The sequence below is a fragment of the Sceloporus occidentalis genome, unplaced genomic scaffold (genome assembly GCF_023333645.1).
Source record: "Sceloporus occidentalis isolate IW3139 unplaced genomic scaffold, rSceOcc1.0.p SCAF_164, whole genome shotgun sequence".
Taxonomy (NCBI): Eukaryota; Metazoa; Chordata; class Lepidosauria; order Squamata; family Phrynosomatidae; genus Sceloporus; species Sceloporus occidentalis.
Window position 1 is genome coordinate 573,445 of NW_028317144.1, and position 14,608 is coordinate 588,052.

The window sequence follows — 14,608 nt, forward strand, 5'->3', positions numbered from 1 at the left end:
AGCACCAGGGAGCATACTATAAGGCTTAACGGGTTTGGGGGTTGTGAACGGGGGCAGAAGGGTTATACTGGCTAGATGTTATGCTAGGGCAATGGGAAGTAAGGTTTTTTAATAATTTTTTTATTATCTTTTTTTATAGATTTAAAAAAAAAAAAAATTTTATTTACATTTTTTTATTTTTTTTGTTTATTTTTTACATATTTTTACACAGAAATGGTTAGAGGTCCTCCTAGGGACCTCCTGAACATGCCAGTGATGTCACAATGACATCACAGCTCACATTATAAATGTTTTTTGTATTATATATATTATTATTTTAATTATTTATTTAATATTATTTTTTAAATGAATTAACTTTTTTTTTTTCTGCTTTTCTCTTTCAGGACGGGAGGGGGAGTGAGAGAGATGGCTTCTCACTCCCCTCCCCGCGATCCCCTGCACCGATCACACTGTGAAAGTGCCCGATCGCGAGATCGCGCAGTTGCAAACGCACGATCGGGCATTCCCTTCCGGGTTACGTCACTGCTGACGTAACCCGGAAGGTCATCGGAGGACAGGATATCCCCTGCGGGGATATCCTGCCCTCCGATGAGGCACAGAGACGCTGCGATCTCTATGCAGGTCTGTGACAACCTATTACACATGCTAAGACTGTATGTATGTATTATATGAGTATGAGAATAGAATTTTATGTAGGACTTTTACCCCTGTACAAAAATATCCAGCATCTTAATTAATTGTAACATAACCCATTTATTTCACAAGTAGGAAAAACTATTTCTAGCCTTCAATGTGTGCGAACAATGCATTTACATGGGAGGGAAGGTCGCATTTGACTTTAATCTAAAACAAAACAGAGCAGTTAAAATCAAAAGATGTTGTACTTACTTGCTGTACTCCAGGTTCATATTTAAAGCATTTGCTGAGTAAGAAACTGAAATTGGGTGACCGTAATAAAAAAGTAAAGAGGATAACAAAAAGTACTGAAATTTGTTAATGTGACAAACAGCATGCATTTACAAACATATGTAAATGGAGTACGCTCCAAAAAGTGGGATCACAGGTGTAAATCATGCTAACCACAAGCTTTAAAAGGTACAATCTTACTACTGTGGGGATAGATACCATCTTAGAGGTGGTCTCCTCTACCACCACCAATACCTTAATCAAAATAAACAAAATAAACTAAACATGTATACATTCCATAAATACTTCCAGCGATCTTGCAGTCACAGTACTATTTCATTCTCCAAAGATGCCTGCCTGCGGAGCCAAGGATTTAACGGTTTTCCATGTTTAAGATAATCTTAGGATTGGTTTAATAAATTGGTTAGAAATAGAGATTTTTTGTGTGTAGATAAGATTGCATCTTTAATAATTTGCCCGTGCTTTTAATGAAGCGCTTTGAAGGTTTCAAAGCACAGTATTCTATAAAATTCAAAAACATTCATTCAGAATGTTCACCTTACATAGACAGTGAAAATAAGTGGTGGCAAATTAAACACAAACCTGTTGAAGAACTTGGTGGTTTCTTCTAGTCCATCCATCGTACCACAGAAATCTTTTATTTTACATACAAACTGTGTGCAGCATTGAGTAAATGCCAATAAAACCCACCTTTTTTGTTTTCCTACCGAAGCACATACATTGACATTCATTCCAGAAATATACAATCACTTTTTCCTTTTTTTTTTTTACTGATGAGACTGATGAAAGGAAAGAAAGAAGCACCCACCTCACAATGCTTTCGCCAAACGTCAATATTCTTGCGTTGAGCTTTCGAGAAATGGTCCCATGCTTTTTGTCTGCTGGAAGCGTTGAAAACGGCCACAATCTGCTCAACTTTAGTGAACAAGGAAGTCAAACAAGACAAGCAATTTATGTTGTGGTCATTCCAGAAAAAAAGAAAAAGAAAAAGAAAGGCACATGGTTTCTATGGATATAATGTCCATGGACATCATCCATAGTTCCCCATTTATGTGCCTTTTGTACTTACATGAGATTAATGCTGTCCCCCTCAAGCGTCCAATACTTTCATTTACAAAACGTACAAATTTCAAACTAAAATCGGTGATTAGCTAACAGATGACTTGTGAATGAATCACCATTCAATAACAATCATGTATTGACAACTAGTGTGGAAGGTTTGTTACATTCACACAGTCATGGCACATGACCTTCATGTTACGCTGTTCTTACAATATAAACTAAATACATCATTTCTAGAATACACTTTGCTTGTGGTCAATAGAAAGCTTGTTTAGGCACCAAATCTTGTAGGGAAACAAATACGAACATGTTATTAGCGAGACCAGTCAATGGACACACCAGTCTCTGTTTTGTATTTTATTTAACTATATTAAAGTCCCACACACACGGTCATGGTTCCTCTAAAATAAATGGGAGCCAAGCATTGAGCTAGAATGCATGCAGTTGACCGACCATCAACTCATATGAGAGACAAACTGCTTACTGATTTTAATGCGATCTGAGATCCCATTAATTTCAATGGAAGCTCAACAGCACACGTAGTATGTACTTAAGTATGCTTCCTGCCTCAATAAAACCAAGCAGGGGAAAAATTAAAATGACTGGATTTTTATTCTCTAGCTCCGATAAAATGAGAATGCATACACTGATTTGCATGTGGTTTTTTCCCCCCTTAAAATAATCCATATGGCACTAGTCCATGAGGGGTGTCAACACGTCACACAAGCTAAAATCTTTATATGTATATAAAAATTCATTAACACAGATAAATATTGTGTAACCTTAAATCTCATCCTAAGGAAACGTCTAGTTTAGGACCGATGCAAAATCAGCGCCAAAAGGAGAACAGCTGAATCCATGAGAAAGTTTATTCCAACAATATAAATGTCCTTCAGAGATATAACATAATCCACCTTATGTAAGCACAGCCGTTGTACAGGATGTGAATGGTATTTTGAGATTTTCAATATGTTTTAACGTTTACATGTTTAGCTGATTTGAGAATCTGCAATTTAATTGGTGGTATGGGCATACTGATTTTTTTATTTTTTTTTTACATTTGTCCAGGACCCTGTCTGAATTACGCAGATGTTACACCTACACTATTTCCATTTATCGTACATTTCAGAGGGACCAGTTACTGCCTTCAATAACAGAGGCATAGAATATGTAAATCTTGTAATTTTGCTTACTTGCGCTCCGATAGTTCCCACTTGGATGTACACTGGTATATTTACATACAATATTAATAGCAGGAGGAAGCGGGCAGTAGCACGCTATCTAATGGGCACAAAATAATCACTTCTGAAAGGACACCATGATTCAAGGTCATTTCCAAGGCAATTCTTAACTCCTAGCAACTAAAACATGTTAACCCTTAAAACCAGGGCCGGCCCTACAATGGGGCCGACTGGGGCAATTGCCCCAGGCGGCACTTCAGAAGGGGCGGCACTTTGCCGCCCCAAGCTGTTTTTTTTTGTTTTTTTTGAAGGGGAGGAGAGAGAGAGGGGCACCGAGTGATTTTCGCTTACCCGCTCGGCGCCCCTCTCTCTCTCCTCTGCGGCGAGTTTCCCTGTTCGGTCTCGGTGCCGGCTTGTAATGCAGAGCGCCGGAAGTGACGCGAATTTCCGGCGCTCAGCATTACAAGCCGGCACCGTGGCAGCACAGGGAGACTCGCCGCAGGACTGTTTAAGAGTAAGTACCGGGGGGGGGGTAGATAATGCCGCCCCCCCCCCGGCGTCGGCGGGGGGGCGGCATTTTAAACTTCGCCCCAGGCGGCGTTAAGTCTTCGGCCGGCCCTGCTTAAAACCATAATCCATATATTAAGCCACAAGTGTATATAAGGGAGGATAACTCTCGAAAGCTTGTCTTTTTAATATTATGTTAGTCCAATAAAAAAGGTATCACCGCATACTCTGCAATACTCTATTTTTTGACATCGTGTCTACTGGACTAATAGGGCTTCACCCTTTTACAATATATATATATATATATATATATATATATATACATACACAGTGAAGGAAAAAAGTATTTGATCCCCTGCTGATTTTGTATGTTTGCCCACTGACAAAGACATTATCAGTTTATAATTTTAAAGGTTGAACAGTGAGAGACTAACGCATTTCAAATAAGTTATAAATTGATTTGCATTTTACTCAGTGAAATAAGTATTTGACCCCTTTACAAAACATGACTTAGTACTTGGTGGCAAAACCCTTGTTGGCAATCACAGAGTCAGACGTTTCTTGGAGTTGGCCACCAGGTTTGCACACATCTCAGGAGGGATTTTGTCCCACTCCTCTTTGCAGATCCTTTCCAAGTCATTAAGGTTTCGGGGCTGACGTTTGCCACTCCAGGACCTTAATGTGCTTCTTCCTGAGACACTCCTTTGTTGCTTTGGCCATGTGTTTTTGGTCATTTGGAATACCCATCCACAACCCATTTTCAATGCCCTGGCTGAGGGAAGGAGGTTCTCACCCAAGGTATGACGGTACATGGCCCCATCCATCGTCCCTTTGATGCGGTGAAGTTGTCCTGTCCCCTTAGCAGCAAAACACCCCCAAAGCATAATGTTTCCACCTCCATGTTTGACGGTGGGGATGATGTTCTTGGGGTCATAGGCAGCATTCCTCCTCCTCCTCCAGAGTTGAGTTGATGCCAAATAGCTTGATTTTTGTCTCATCTGACCACAACACTTTCACCCAGTTCTCCTCTGAATCATTCAGATGTTAATTAGCAAACTTCAGACGGGCCTGTACATGCGCTTTCTTGAGCAGGGGGACCTTGACGGCATAGTGTGTTACCAATTGTTTTCTTGGTGACTATGGTCCCAGCTGCCTTGAGATCATTGACAAGATCCTCCTGTGTAGTTCTGGGCTGATTCCCCACCATTCTCATGATTATTGAAACTCCATAAGGTGAAATATTGCATGGAGCCCCAGACCAAGGGAGATTGACAGTTATTTTGTGTTTCTTCTACTTGCGAATGATCGGACCAACTGTTGTCACCTTCTCACCAAGCTGCTTGGCGATGGTCTTGTAGCCCATTCCAGCCCTGTGTAGGTCTACAATCTTATCCCTGACATCCTTGGACAGCTCTTTGGTCTTGGCCATGGTGGAGAGTTTGGAATCTGATTGATTGACTGCTTCTGTGGACAGATATCTTTTATACAGGTAACAAGCTGAGCACTCCCTTTAAGAGCACTCCCTTTAAGAGAGTGCTCTTAATCTCACCTCTATACCTGTATAGAAGACACCTGGGTGCCAAACATCTTGCTGATTGATAGGGGATCAAATACTTATTTTACTGAGCACAATGCAAATAATTGTTTTACTTATTTGAAATGCTTTATTCTGGATTTTTTTTGTTGTTGTTCTGTCTCTCACTGTTCAAATAAACCTACCATTAAAATTAAAGACTGATCATGTCTTTGTCAGTGGGCAAACGTCCAAAATCAGCAGGGGATCAAATAATTTTTTCCTTCACTGTATATATATATATATATATATATATATATATATATATATATATATATATATATATATATATATTCATACACACCGAATATATTCTTATATATTTTCTTTTCTCAGCTAAAACTAAACAATTGTATTTATTATTTTCTACCTGACCAGTTGAATAAGATTTGGCTATATTTTCTAAATAACATTTACGTGCACCGTCACACACTTCAGAAGATTTGCACAGCTGATATAAACTGTCGATACTGCCATGTTTGTGCCTTGCAAATTGGTTTATGCAATTATGAGACTCCCTAGCTACAAAGCGACAAGTGGGAAACAGTCTGATCACAAGTTCTTCAACACCTCTCCCTAAAATATAATGATAGGGTAAGAGGATGACAGCCTCAACCTATTGAGAGTATTGCGACCTTCACTATCACTAAAAGTCCCTGTGCCTGCTACTGTTTTATTATTATTATTATTTATTATTATTAATGATGCATGTTTAGGTTTCATATTTTTCTAAATGGTTGTTACTTAACCAGAGAACGGTGCCCCTATCAAAAGCAACAAGATGGCTCATAGCTATATTCTTATGTTATCTGGCAAATATCAGAAACATGATAGTTATGTGCATTAAAAAGAATTGCTGACAAAACTGCACATTTTGTAAAGATCTGAAAAGCTTTACATGATTTATAATTAGCATTTTTAATTTAAGCTTTAAGGTATTAACCCCTTCGTGACAAAGGCTGATTTTACTTTTTGTACCCTTCGTGACAATGGCCGTTTTAACATTTCTGCGCTGCTCGTGTTTAGTTGTAATTTTCTTCTTTCCCGTTTACTGAACCCACACACATTAGATATTGTTTTTTTCAGGACAAGAAGGGCTTTCTTTAGATGACATTGTTTTGATTGTATCATATTATTTACTATTAAAAAAAGTATAAAATATGGTGAAAAATGTAGAAAAAAATGACTGTTTATAACTTTTAGTTGAAAAATCTTTTACTCATCTATAAAAGGTAATGAAAAAACCTGGTAAATAGATTCTACTATTTGTCCTGAGTTTTATGTTTTTTTTCTACACATTATGGGGCAAAAAGTACAGGTAGCGTTTTGCTATTTCAAAGCCTTTTTTTCCAAATCTGGTAATTCTTCCCCCCATGTGCCATTTCGGGTATCTTTGAAGCCGGCCAATGCAATTTACCCCATCAAGTCATATATTTTTGAAAACTAGACAGCCCAGGGTATTCCAAGTGCTAGTATTTTAACCCTTTCCAAGCACTAATTCTACCATCAGCCTTTGTCAAACTTTATGGTAGTCATTTATTTTGCATTTGTTTTTTCACACACTTTACTTTAGGTATGAATAAACAGGTTCTGGTATATGTCACTATCATAAAACACCCCAATATGTGTTTAGCAACATCTCCTGAGTACAGCGATACCTCACATGAATGATTTTGCCTGGCTGTTTGGGGGCAAAAGGGCCACATTTGGGGCATGCGCATTTTCAATGTTGAACTTTGGCATTTGGGGATCCACTGCCCATGCCCTATTTGGTACATCTTTGAGCAGGGCCATTTCAGTGTGCCCAACAAAACCATATATTTTTGAAAACTAGACACCCCAGGGTATTTCAAATGCTAGTATTTTAACTCTTTCCATGCATCATATCTACCACCAGTCTTTGTCAAACTTTGTGGTAGTCATTTTTTTGCATTTGTTTTGTCACACACATTTTACTTCAGGTATGAATTAAAAAGTTCTCGTATATGTCACTATCACAAAACACCCCAATATGTGTTCAGCAACATCTCCTGAGCGCAGTGATACCCCACATGAATGATATTGCCTGGCTGTTTGGGGGCAAAAGGGCCACATTTGGGGCATCCGCATTTTCAATGTTGAACTTTGGCATTTGGGGATCCACTGCCCATGCCCTATTTGGTACATCTTTGAGCCGGGCCATTTCAGTATGCCCAATAAAGCCATATATTTTTGAAAACTAGACACCCCAGGGTATTTCAAATGCTAGTATTTTAACTCTTTCCATGCACCATATCTACCACCAGTCTTTGTCAAACTTTGTGGTAGTAATTTTTTTGCATTTGTTTTTTCACACACATTTTACTTCAGGTATGAATTAAAAAGTTCTCGTATATGTCACTATCACAAAACACCCCAATATGTGTTCAGCAACATCTCATGAGCGCAGTGATACCCCACATGAATGATTTTGCCTGGCTGTTTGGGGACAAAAGGGCCACATTTGGGGCATGCACATTTTTCAATGTTGAACTTTGGCATTTGGGGATCCACTGCCCATGACCTATTTGGTACATCTTTGAGCCGGGCCATTTCAGTGTGTCCAACAAAACCATATATTTTTGAAAACTAGACACCCCAGGGTATTTTAAATGCTGGTATTTTAACTCTTTGCATGCACACATTTTACCACCAGCATTTTTTCAAAGTTTGCAGTAGTATTTTTGTGTGTGTATTTTTCCCACACACACCTACTTTATGTATGAATTTACAGCTCCTGGTATATGCCGCTGTCACACGACACCCCAATATGTGTTCAGCAACATCTCCTGAGTACAGTGATACCCCACATGCATGGGTTTGTCATTTTTGGGGGGAACTAAAAGGCCACATTTGGTACGTGTGCATTTTTCTAATTGGAAATTAGATGTGTGGCCATCTTAATTGGGACATTGTTGAATCCGGCCAATTCAATTTACCCCATCAAATCATACATTTTTTAAAAGTAGACACCCCATGGGCATTTAATATGCCAGTATTTTAACTCTTTCCATGCGAGAATTGTTTTAAGCTAATGTGCTAATTTTAGGACTTGCTCACAAAAATATATTTTTTATATATATATATTTTAATTTTTTTTTGCCTTTTTTAAAACATTTTTAACATTTTTTTTCAACTTGAAGGTTCCCCTGATCAGAGGGAAATTATTTTTACATTTTACTGTTTTTTTACTTTTTTTTTTCTAATGATTATTAATTTTATTTTATTTTTAATTTATTTTTTTCTAATCACACTGTGATTAGAAAGCTGGGCTCCATTGACTTGCATGGTTGAATGCAGTACCTGTATTCAACCTGCAAGTGGAGCCAGAGTTCTCTAGAGGGTCAGGAGACTGTCTAGCGAACTTTTTCGTCTATTATTTTTTTTCCCGGGCCGCCGCCATCTTGCTCATGGCGAAGATCCCCGGCAGCTGCGGCTGTGACCGCTCTCCGGAGCGGTCACAGTCCATCAAGAGGTAAGTGTTTGGTGTCGCTGGATGCCTCCTGATCGAGGCATTCCAGCGACACCATTTAAGTTTAGGAGGTGATCGTTGATCGCCTCCTAAACGCTTTTAAAACGGGTGTCTGCCGCCATACATTGTATGGCGGATGTTGACGCCCCGGGGAGGGGCCAGACATGGCCCCTGATTCCGATCATGGCGTTGCTGAATGCCTCGAGGTCGAGGCATTACAGCAACGCCGTTTGGGTAAAAAAATCGATCACGGATCGATTTTTTTTACCCGTTTTAACAAATGACGGTCCTGGCACGTCATTTGTCGTTAACGACATGTTTTTCCGTGACGTGCCCGCACCGGCAATTGTCATCAAGGGGTTAAAGGAAAGCAAGGTTAATAACTATAGGGCAGCACATGGCTTCTTTTCATTCCAAGCTCAGCCAGAGCAGGATCATCTGAGGTCATCTCTATACTGCCAGCACTAGAAAACTACACATTTTCTGCATGAGATCATTTCTGGCTGCTAGGTCCCATTTTAGATTTGGTTCCTCAGATTACAATCCTGCCCAGTGAAGAAACTAATACTTATAAACTTACTGTGAAAAGCATGGATGAATGTCTCAGGAACTGCAAGCACTAGGAAGAAAAGCATGCATCGGTAGAGGAGCAGTCAGGCATCATATATTTTAAACCTCATTCGAAGAGACAGCAACAGAGGTTTTAACCACTGGAATGATCCTTGTATATAAACGGCAGTCTTGTTACATGTAGCCACAAAGGAAATCTTATGAATGGCCTTCATTTATTTTTAAATTTACACAACTAGACCAACCCATATTGAATAGGTCTGCTCAGGCTGGCACCATTATACATAAGAACTGTGTCAGAGGCTCTGGAAATCATAGCTGATTACCTAGTCCCTACGACACTCACTAACTCTTCCTTCTCTACTTGGCTTTTCCCTCCCTCACGCTTCCATCGAGGAGCAGTCCTAAAAAAAATTCCAGGTGCATTCAATATACGTAGCTGAATAGAAATGTCCAGAAAGAATGAGGAAGTCAAATGAAGGATGCTGCCTTTCTGTATTTGTCATTGACCTGATTCTCTGGAAGAGCAAGTCAAGAAAAACAAATGGCTGGTGGGTATCTCTGATTTCTCAGGCAATAAAGAGGGAGCCCCACCAAGACATCATGCTGGTTAAGATAGAAAGCAAGACATTTTCAAAGCGTCCCAGCATCAGTGCTCTAGAACAACCAACCAAAGCATGTATTCTGTTACTCTTGAGGCGCTATACCCCATTATTCACAAATTTGATTGGAAAAAAAAAACACTGAACCTCGGACCATGTATTGTAAAACAAAAAATAGCTACAACACAGGATCATTCTATTTTGTATCCTCACAAATATGTGTGAAAAATCCCCTGACTTTAAAAGAGCAGTTCCATCCACTAAATGTAGCAATTCCATGACTTTGTCATTAGAAAAAAAAATATTTATTCATGTAAATGTTTGCCTAAATTCTTTTTGTTTGAGTGTAATGTGACAAAAAAAGTAATGATAGGTAATGAAAAAGCTTTTTTTAAAAACAAACAAACCATTAGCGGAAAATCATAAAAACAACAGAACTGCTTAGGTTTTTTGCTTAACAAGATTGAGAGTGTATTAAAGTCTACAGCTTTGTAGTAAGTTGTACTATTTTATAGAAGTTCTGCTTTATTATTGTTGATTCTTGCCACCATTTTTTAAATTAAAGCTATATATAAAGCTATATATATATATATATATATATATATATATATATATATATATAATGTGCAGAAAATGTTGTGTCCTACTTTATAAGTGTAATTTATCTAATTTTCAACATGGTGATGAATGAAGGCCAAGCCAACTTCTAAATCTGGTAGCAAATAAGGCAGAATCCACTACCATTTGTGGCTTCTTCAACTTTAAGAATACTGTAGCTGGCAAAAACAACAGGGAGTGGGCTACCTTTAATTTTATCTGGCAACTGGAGCCAAAATAAACAACCATGGACTTTGAGAGGCAAAGGTGCTTGACTACATTTTTGTGCTACATCCCAGCTAGAATAGATTTCAGCTTAAACAGGATAGATAGAATACGAAGGGCATCTGCAGAGTCTCTTTATGGTTTTTTTCTTTCCAATACTTTTCGTTATTCTTTCCTCAGCGGTGGAGCTAATTGGACTTCCTGTTTCTCACTTTTCTTTAATCTATTGAAAATACAGCTGCTATAATTACCTTGCAGCTTATCCTTGACTGTTACATCCAGATAAATGACATGCTTAGGATTCCTGCATTACTTCACACTTAAATACCGTTCTTTCAAAGCTTAAACCACAACTAAATTCTTCTCTGAGCTGAGTATTTTAATGCACACGATAAACCAAAATATACCAATAAAATTGTATGGGGTATTTCCTGGGGTGTGCAGAGATGGGTACATTGGTCTAAGGTGCAAGAATCCAATGACTTGAGGCTAACTTAAAAAAAAAAAAAAAAAAAAGTTTACATAAGCAGCTGTTTTGCCAGCATATATCGTATGTCCCTGGAGCCACAAGGACTTATTCTTCTGGGACAAAATGATAAGTAAGTAGAACAAAAAAAATTATATTTTTGAATAGGCAAGAGAGGAAAAAACTAGCTGATGGAACAGTTATTGGGAAAAGAGGAAACTGGAGGAAAAAAACCTGAAGGGACCCAAGAACCAAGGAGCAGCACTCCATAACTCCCCAACCTCAAGTTTATGTTACAAATAACCTGAAGCCAAACAGCATAGATTAAATAAATACCCTCTGTGCCCCCCCCTCCCAAAAACGTTATATACCCCTTGAATGAGGAAGAAAATGAAACTTAACACTAGAAGTGCATAAAAGAAAGGTTTGGGTGTTCAAGAAGTACAGATACAGCATTAAAGGCAGCTTCTACATGACGAGCTTACGTTACTCAGTTGGACAATCCCAAATACTTTCCATCTCTGTTAAGACAATCATGTTTACAGCTGCAGAAGCAGATGTAGTACATAAGCAGATAAAACAGCTGCTAAGGGGTCCCAACTGGTCTAAGGGGCCCCCTAAGAGGATGAAGAGAAGAAACCTTTGCAGTTATGACACGTATTCCTTGTAAAGTTATATCATAACAAGGCATAGTTTATTTAAAATGCTAGCACAACATATACATACCTGGAAATACCTGGCTACCGGAAACGTTCCCTCCTGAAGGGGCAGGGCTAGCAATGCATGGGGGTGTGGTCAGAGCTAAAATGGGCCGGGCAAGCCACAGACGCGGGCGAGTGGAAGCTTAGGATCAAACCCTGAGCGTTCCCAGTTATAAACAATCAATTTTCATGCTGTATAAAAGATCTAAAAGATATAAAAAATCCTCGTTTTGTGACGTGAATCTTAGAAAGTCTCTGAACCTTCTATGCGTATCACATCAACAGATTGTTGTTTATTTCAAAAGCAAGTTTATATCCCATGAGTATGTTTGCCCTGTTTCTAAGTTTCCATTCACAGATTTAACTGTGAATCTATTAAAATGTAATTGTGAGTTATAGCAACCCAAAGCAATGGATTTTCAACAATGGTTAAATGACACCAGGCTAAATCTGTTATTAGCCCATAATGCGACACAACTTTCATTCAGCAGGTTAGGTTGACATCAAATGCAATTCCCAACAGCACAATACTACTGGTGATACACATCTAGAGGCAGATTATTGGGTAATCATAGCTATGGGTGAATTAGGTACTAGTGTACTGGACAATACCAGCAAGAGAGGCAAAAAGCAAACTTATATAATGTTTAAAAGAGGATGAGCATATAACTATAAATGTACAGCTTATAAATCCTTAATAAAATATCACTTGGTATATGGAGTATAATACGAGCCCCAGTTCAAAAAAGGCAATTACACTGATAAACAAATGATTCGGCAGTGGGGATATCTAATGGGGACCCCTTAAAAGTTCTGTTCAACCTACTCTGCTGTATATTATATTCTACACGCATACTTGGAAGCTTTTCAAGTTTGACCTAGAGTCCCTGAGTAAAGCCCTGTTTCCCAGGGTCGGTTTTTCTTTTCTCCATTCGTGTGTGGCCATGTCTACTCTCCGCTCACCTTCCCCTGATCCCCACCACATCCCCTTTCATAGATAGTTCTCTGCTCTGCAAGCCCTCGCCTTCACGCAAAGCCACTTTCCCGGAAAAAGAAGAGCGCCAGGTAGCTCGTGCTGGGATAAGCAAATATGATTATTAAAGAGTTAGCGTTGTTTTTAGGTCTTTAAAACCTTTGAAAATTATATGATGTATCTACAAGTTATTTAGCCCTATAAAGCCAAGTACATAAATTTTTAAAAAAAGACATGGACATACTGTATAGAAAAAAGAACATTGGACATTTATCTACCCTACAAAAAGAAAATTATAAAGCAACACCAGAATAACTGCGTGCTTTGTTTGTTTGATGTTGCGATGGTCTAATTTATCATTTTCAAATAACTTTTCGATACAGAAAAATAAAAATGTGATGTATTTCGTATGGTCTCAGCACAGTCCAATAAATCAATACAACGCTCAGACTGCTTTAAACTATGTGAGTCAGATGTTCTTCAGCCTTATTAGTGTAAAAGCATAGCATCTAAAGGCACGATCCCTAGACTGCATTCAAAGCATTATAATATTGATCTAATGTCAGCTGGGAAATTAAGATACCACTCCTAGAATGTTAGAGGCCACATGAATCTAGAACAGCGGTATTGAGCCTAAAATAGACTGCACAATACCATAAATCTACCAAGTTTTATTACAGCAATTAAAGGCATGCTCCTTTCCAAAGTTGTTGTGTCTCATTTACTTTCTATGAAGTATATTTGCCGCACACATGTTTTATAAAGACACACAGGGTATGGATTACATTCGCTGCCCTAGTTGATTTAAAGTAAAGTCAAGAGGCTACACAAATATTGCTCACCTTCTACACGTCGATCTTCCCGTTCCAGACTCAAACATATTAAAATTACTTACCACAAGAACTTAGGGAGCTCAAATAAAAAGGTACTTACATTGAGTTAGAATCCCCAGGAGTGCGGTTTTAAATGTCTCTTTGGCCTGCTCCAGTTTTTCTTCATGGGAAGCCTTTTCGTTCATAAGACGTCGAACGTGACTGTTTGCAGACTGCACCATGGAATAGAACTGGTTTGCGGATCTTCGATTTACCTCTCCTCGCTCGATCCACGTGAGAAGGACCGCGGTGGCCTCTGAAAACTTATTGTCATCTAAACGACAAAGAACAATTCTAATTAAATTTCATTACTTACATTTTGCAAAGCCAATTAACAAATAAAGACTATGACTTTTTTTTGTGGCAGGTTTACCAGATATGGAAAGCCTTCTATCAATGAAGCTGAGTATACCTGACATTGTACAAAAAACATAAAAACAAAGCTGGGCAACATTATAGTTAACCAGGGCAAAGTTAAAGAGCACCTGTCCTTTTTGTATTTGACGGTTATACAAACAAAATAAACCCAGGTAAACGCTGCTTACAGATTAAAATATAGATTAAAGCAATATTTCTATTCCCCAGTATAAATCTTATATATTAAAGTTGTCAGCACCCAATGCTCCAAAGTAATAACATATCACGTTTAACAGAGATCTCTGAAAGAGCTCCACCGAACCACTCTCAGACCCATATAGACCAAATGCAGAAGACACTGTTTGAGACAGCAGTGATTCTTTAAAACTGTAGATGTCCAGCCAGACTTTCTCAAACAGCAAGGAGAAAATCATCCAGGGCATCAAAAATGAACCTTAAAAAGCCAATGTGTTGGTGCTCATAAATGCTAATTTAGAATTTGTCA

The 14,608-nt window shown here is 38.5% G+C and overlaps 1 protein-coding gene across 2 annotated transcripts in view; it reads right to left on the reverse strand.

Moving 5' to 3' along the window:
• LOC149279484 (ecto-NOX disulfide-thiol exchanger 1-like) overlaps positions 1-14,608 on the reverse strand; it is a 114,609-nt gene that overhangs the window by 45,118 nt on the left and 54,883 nt on the right. For both annotated transcript variants that reach the window (XM_089501109.1, XM_089501110.1), the window contains 2 exons: positions 13,808-14,020; positions 1,736-1,842 (listed from right to left, as the gene is read on the reverse strand). In XM_089501109.1, the coding sequence (XP_089357235.1) occupies positions 1,736-1,842; positions 13,808-14,020 (320 nt within the window). The remainder of the gene's footprint in view (positions 1-1,735; positions 1,843-13,807; positions 14,021-14,608) is intronic.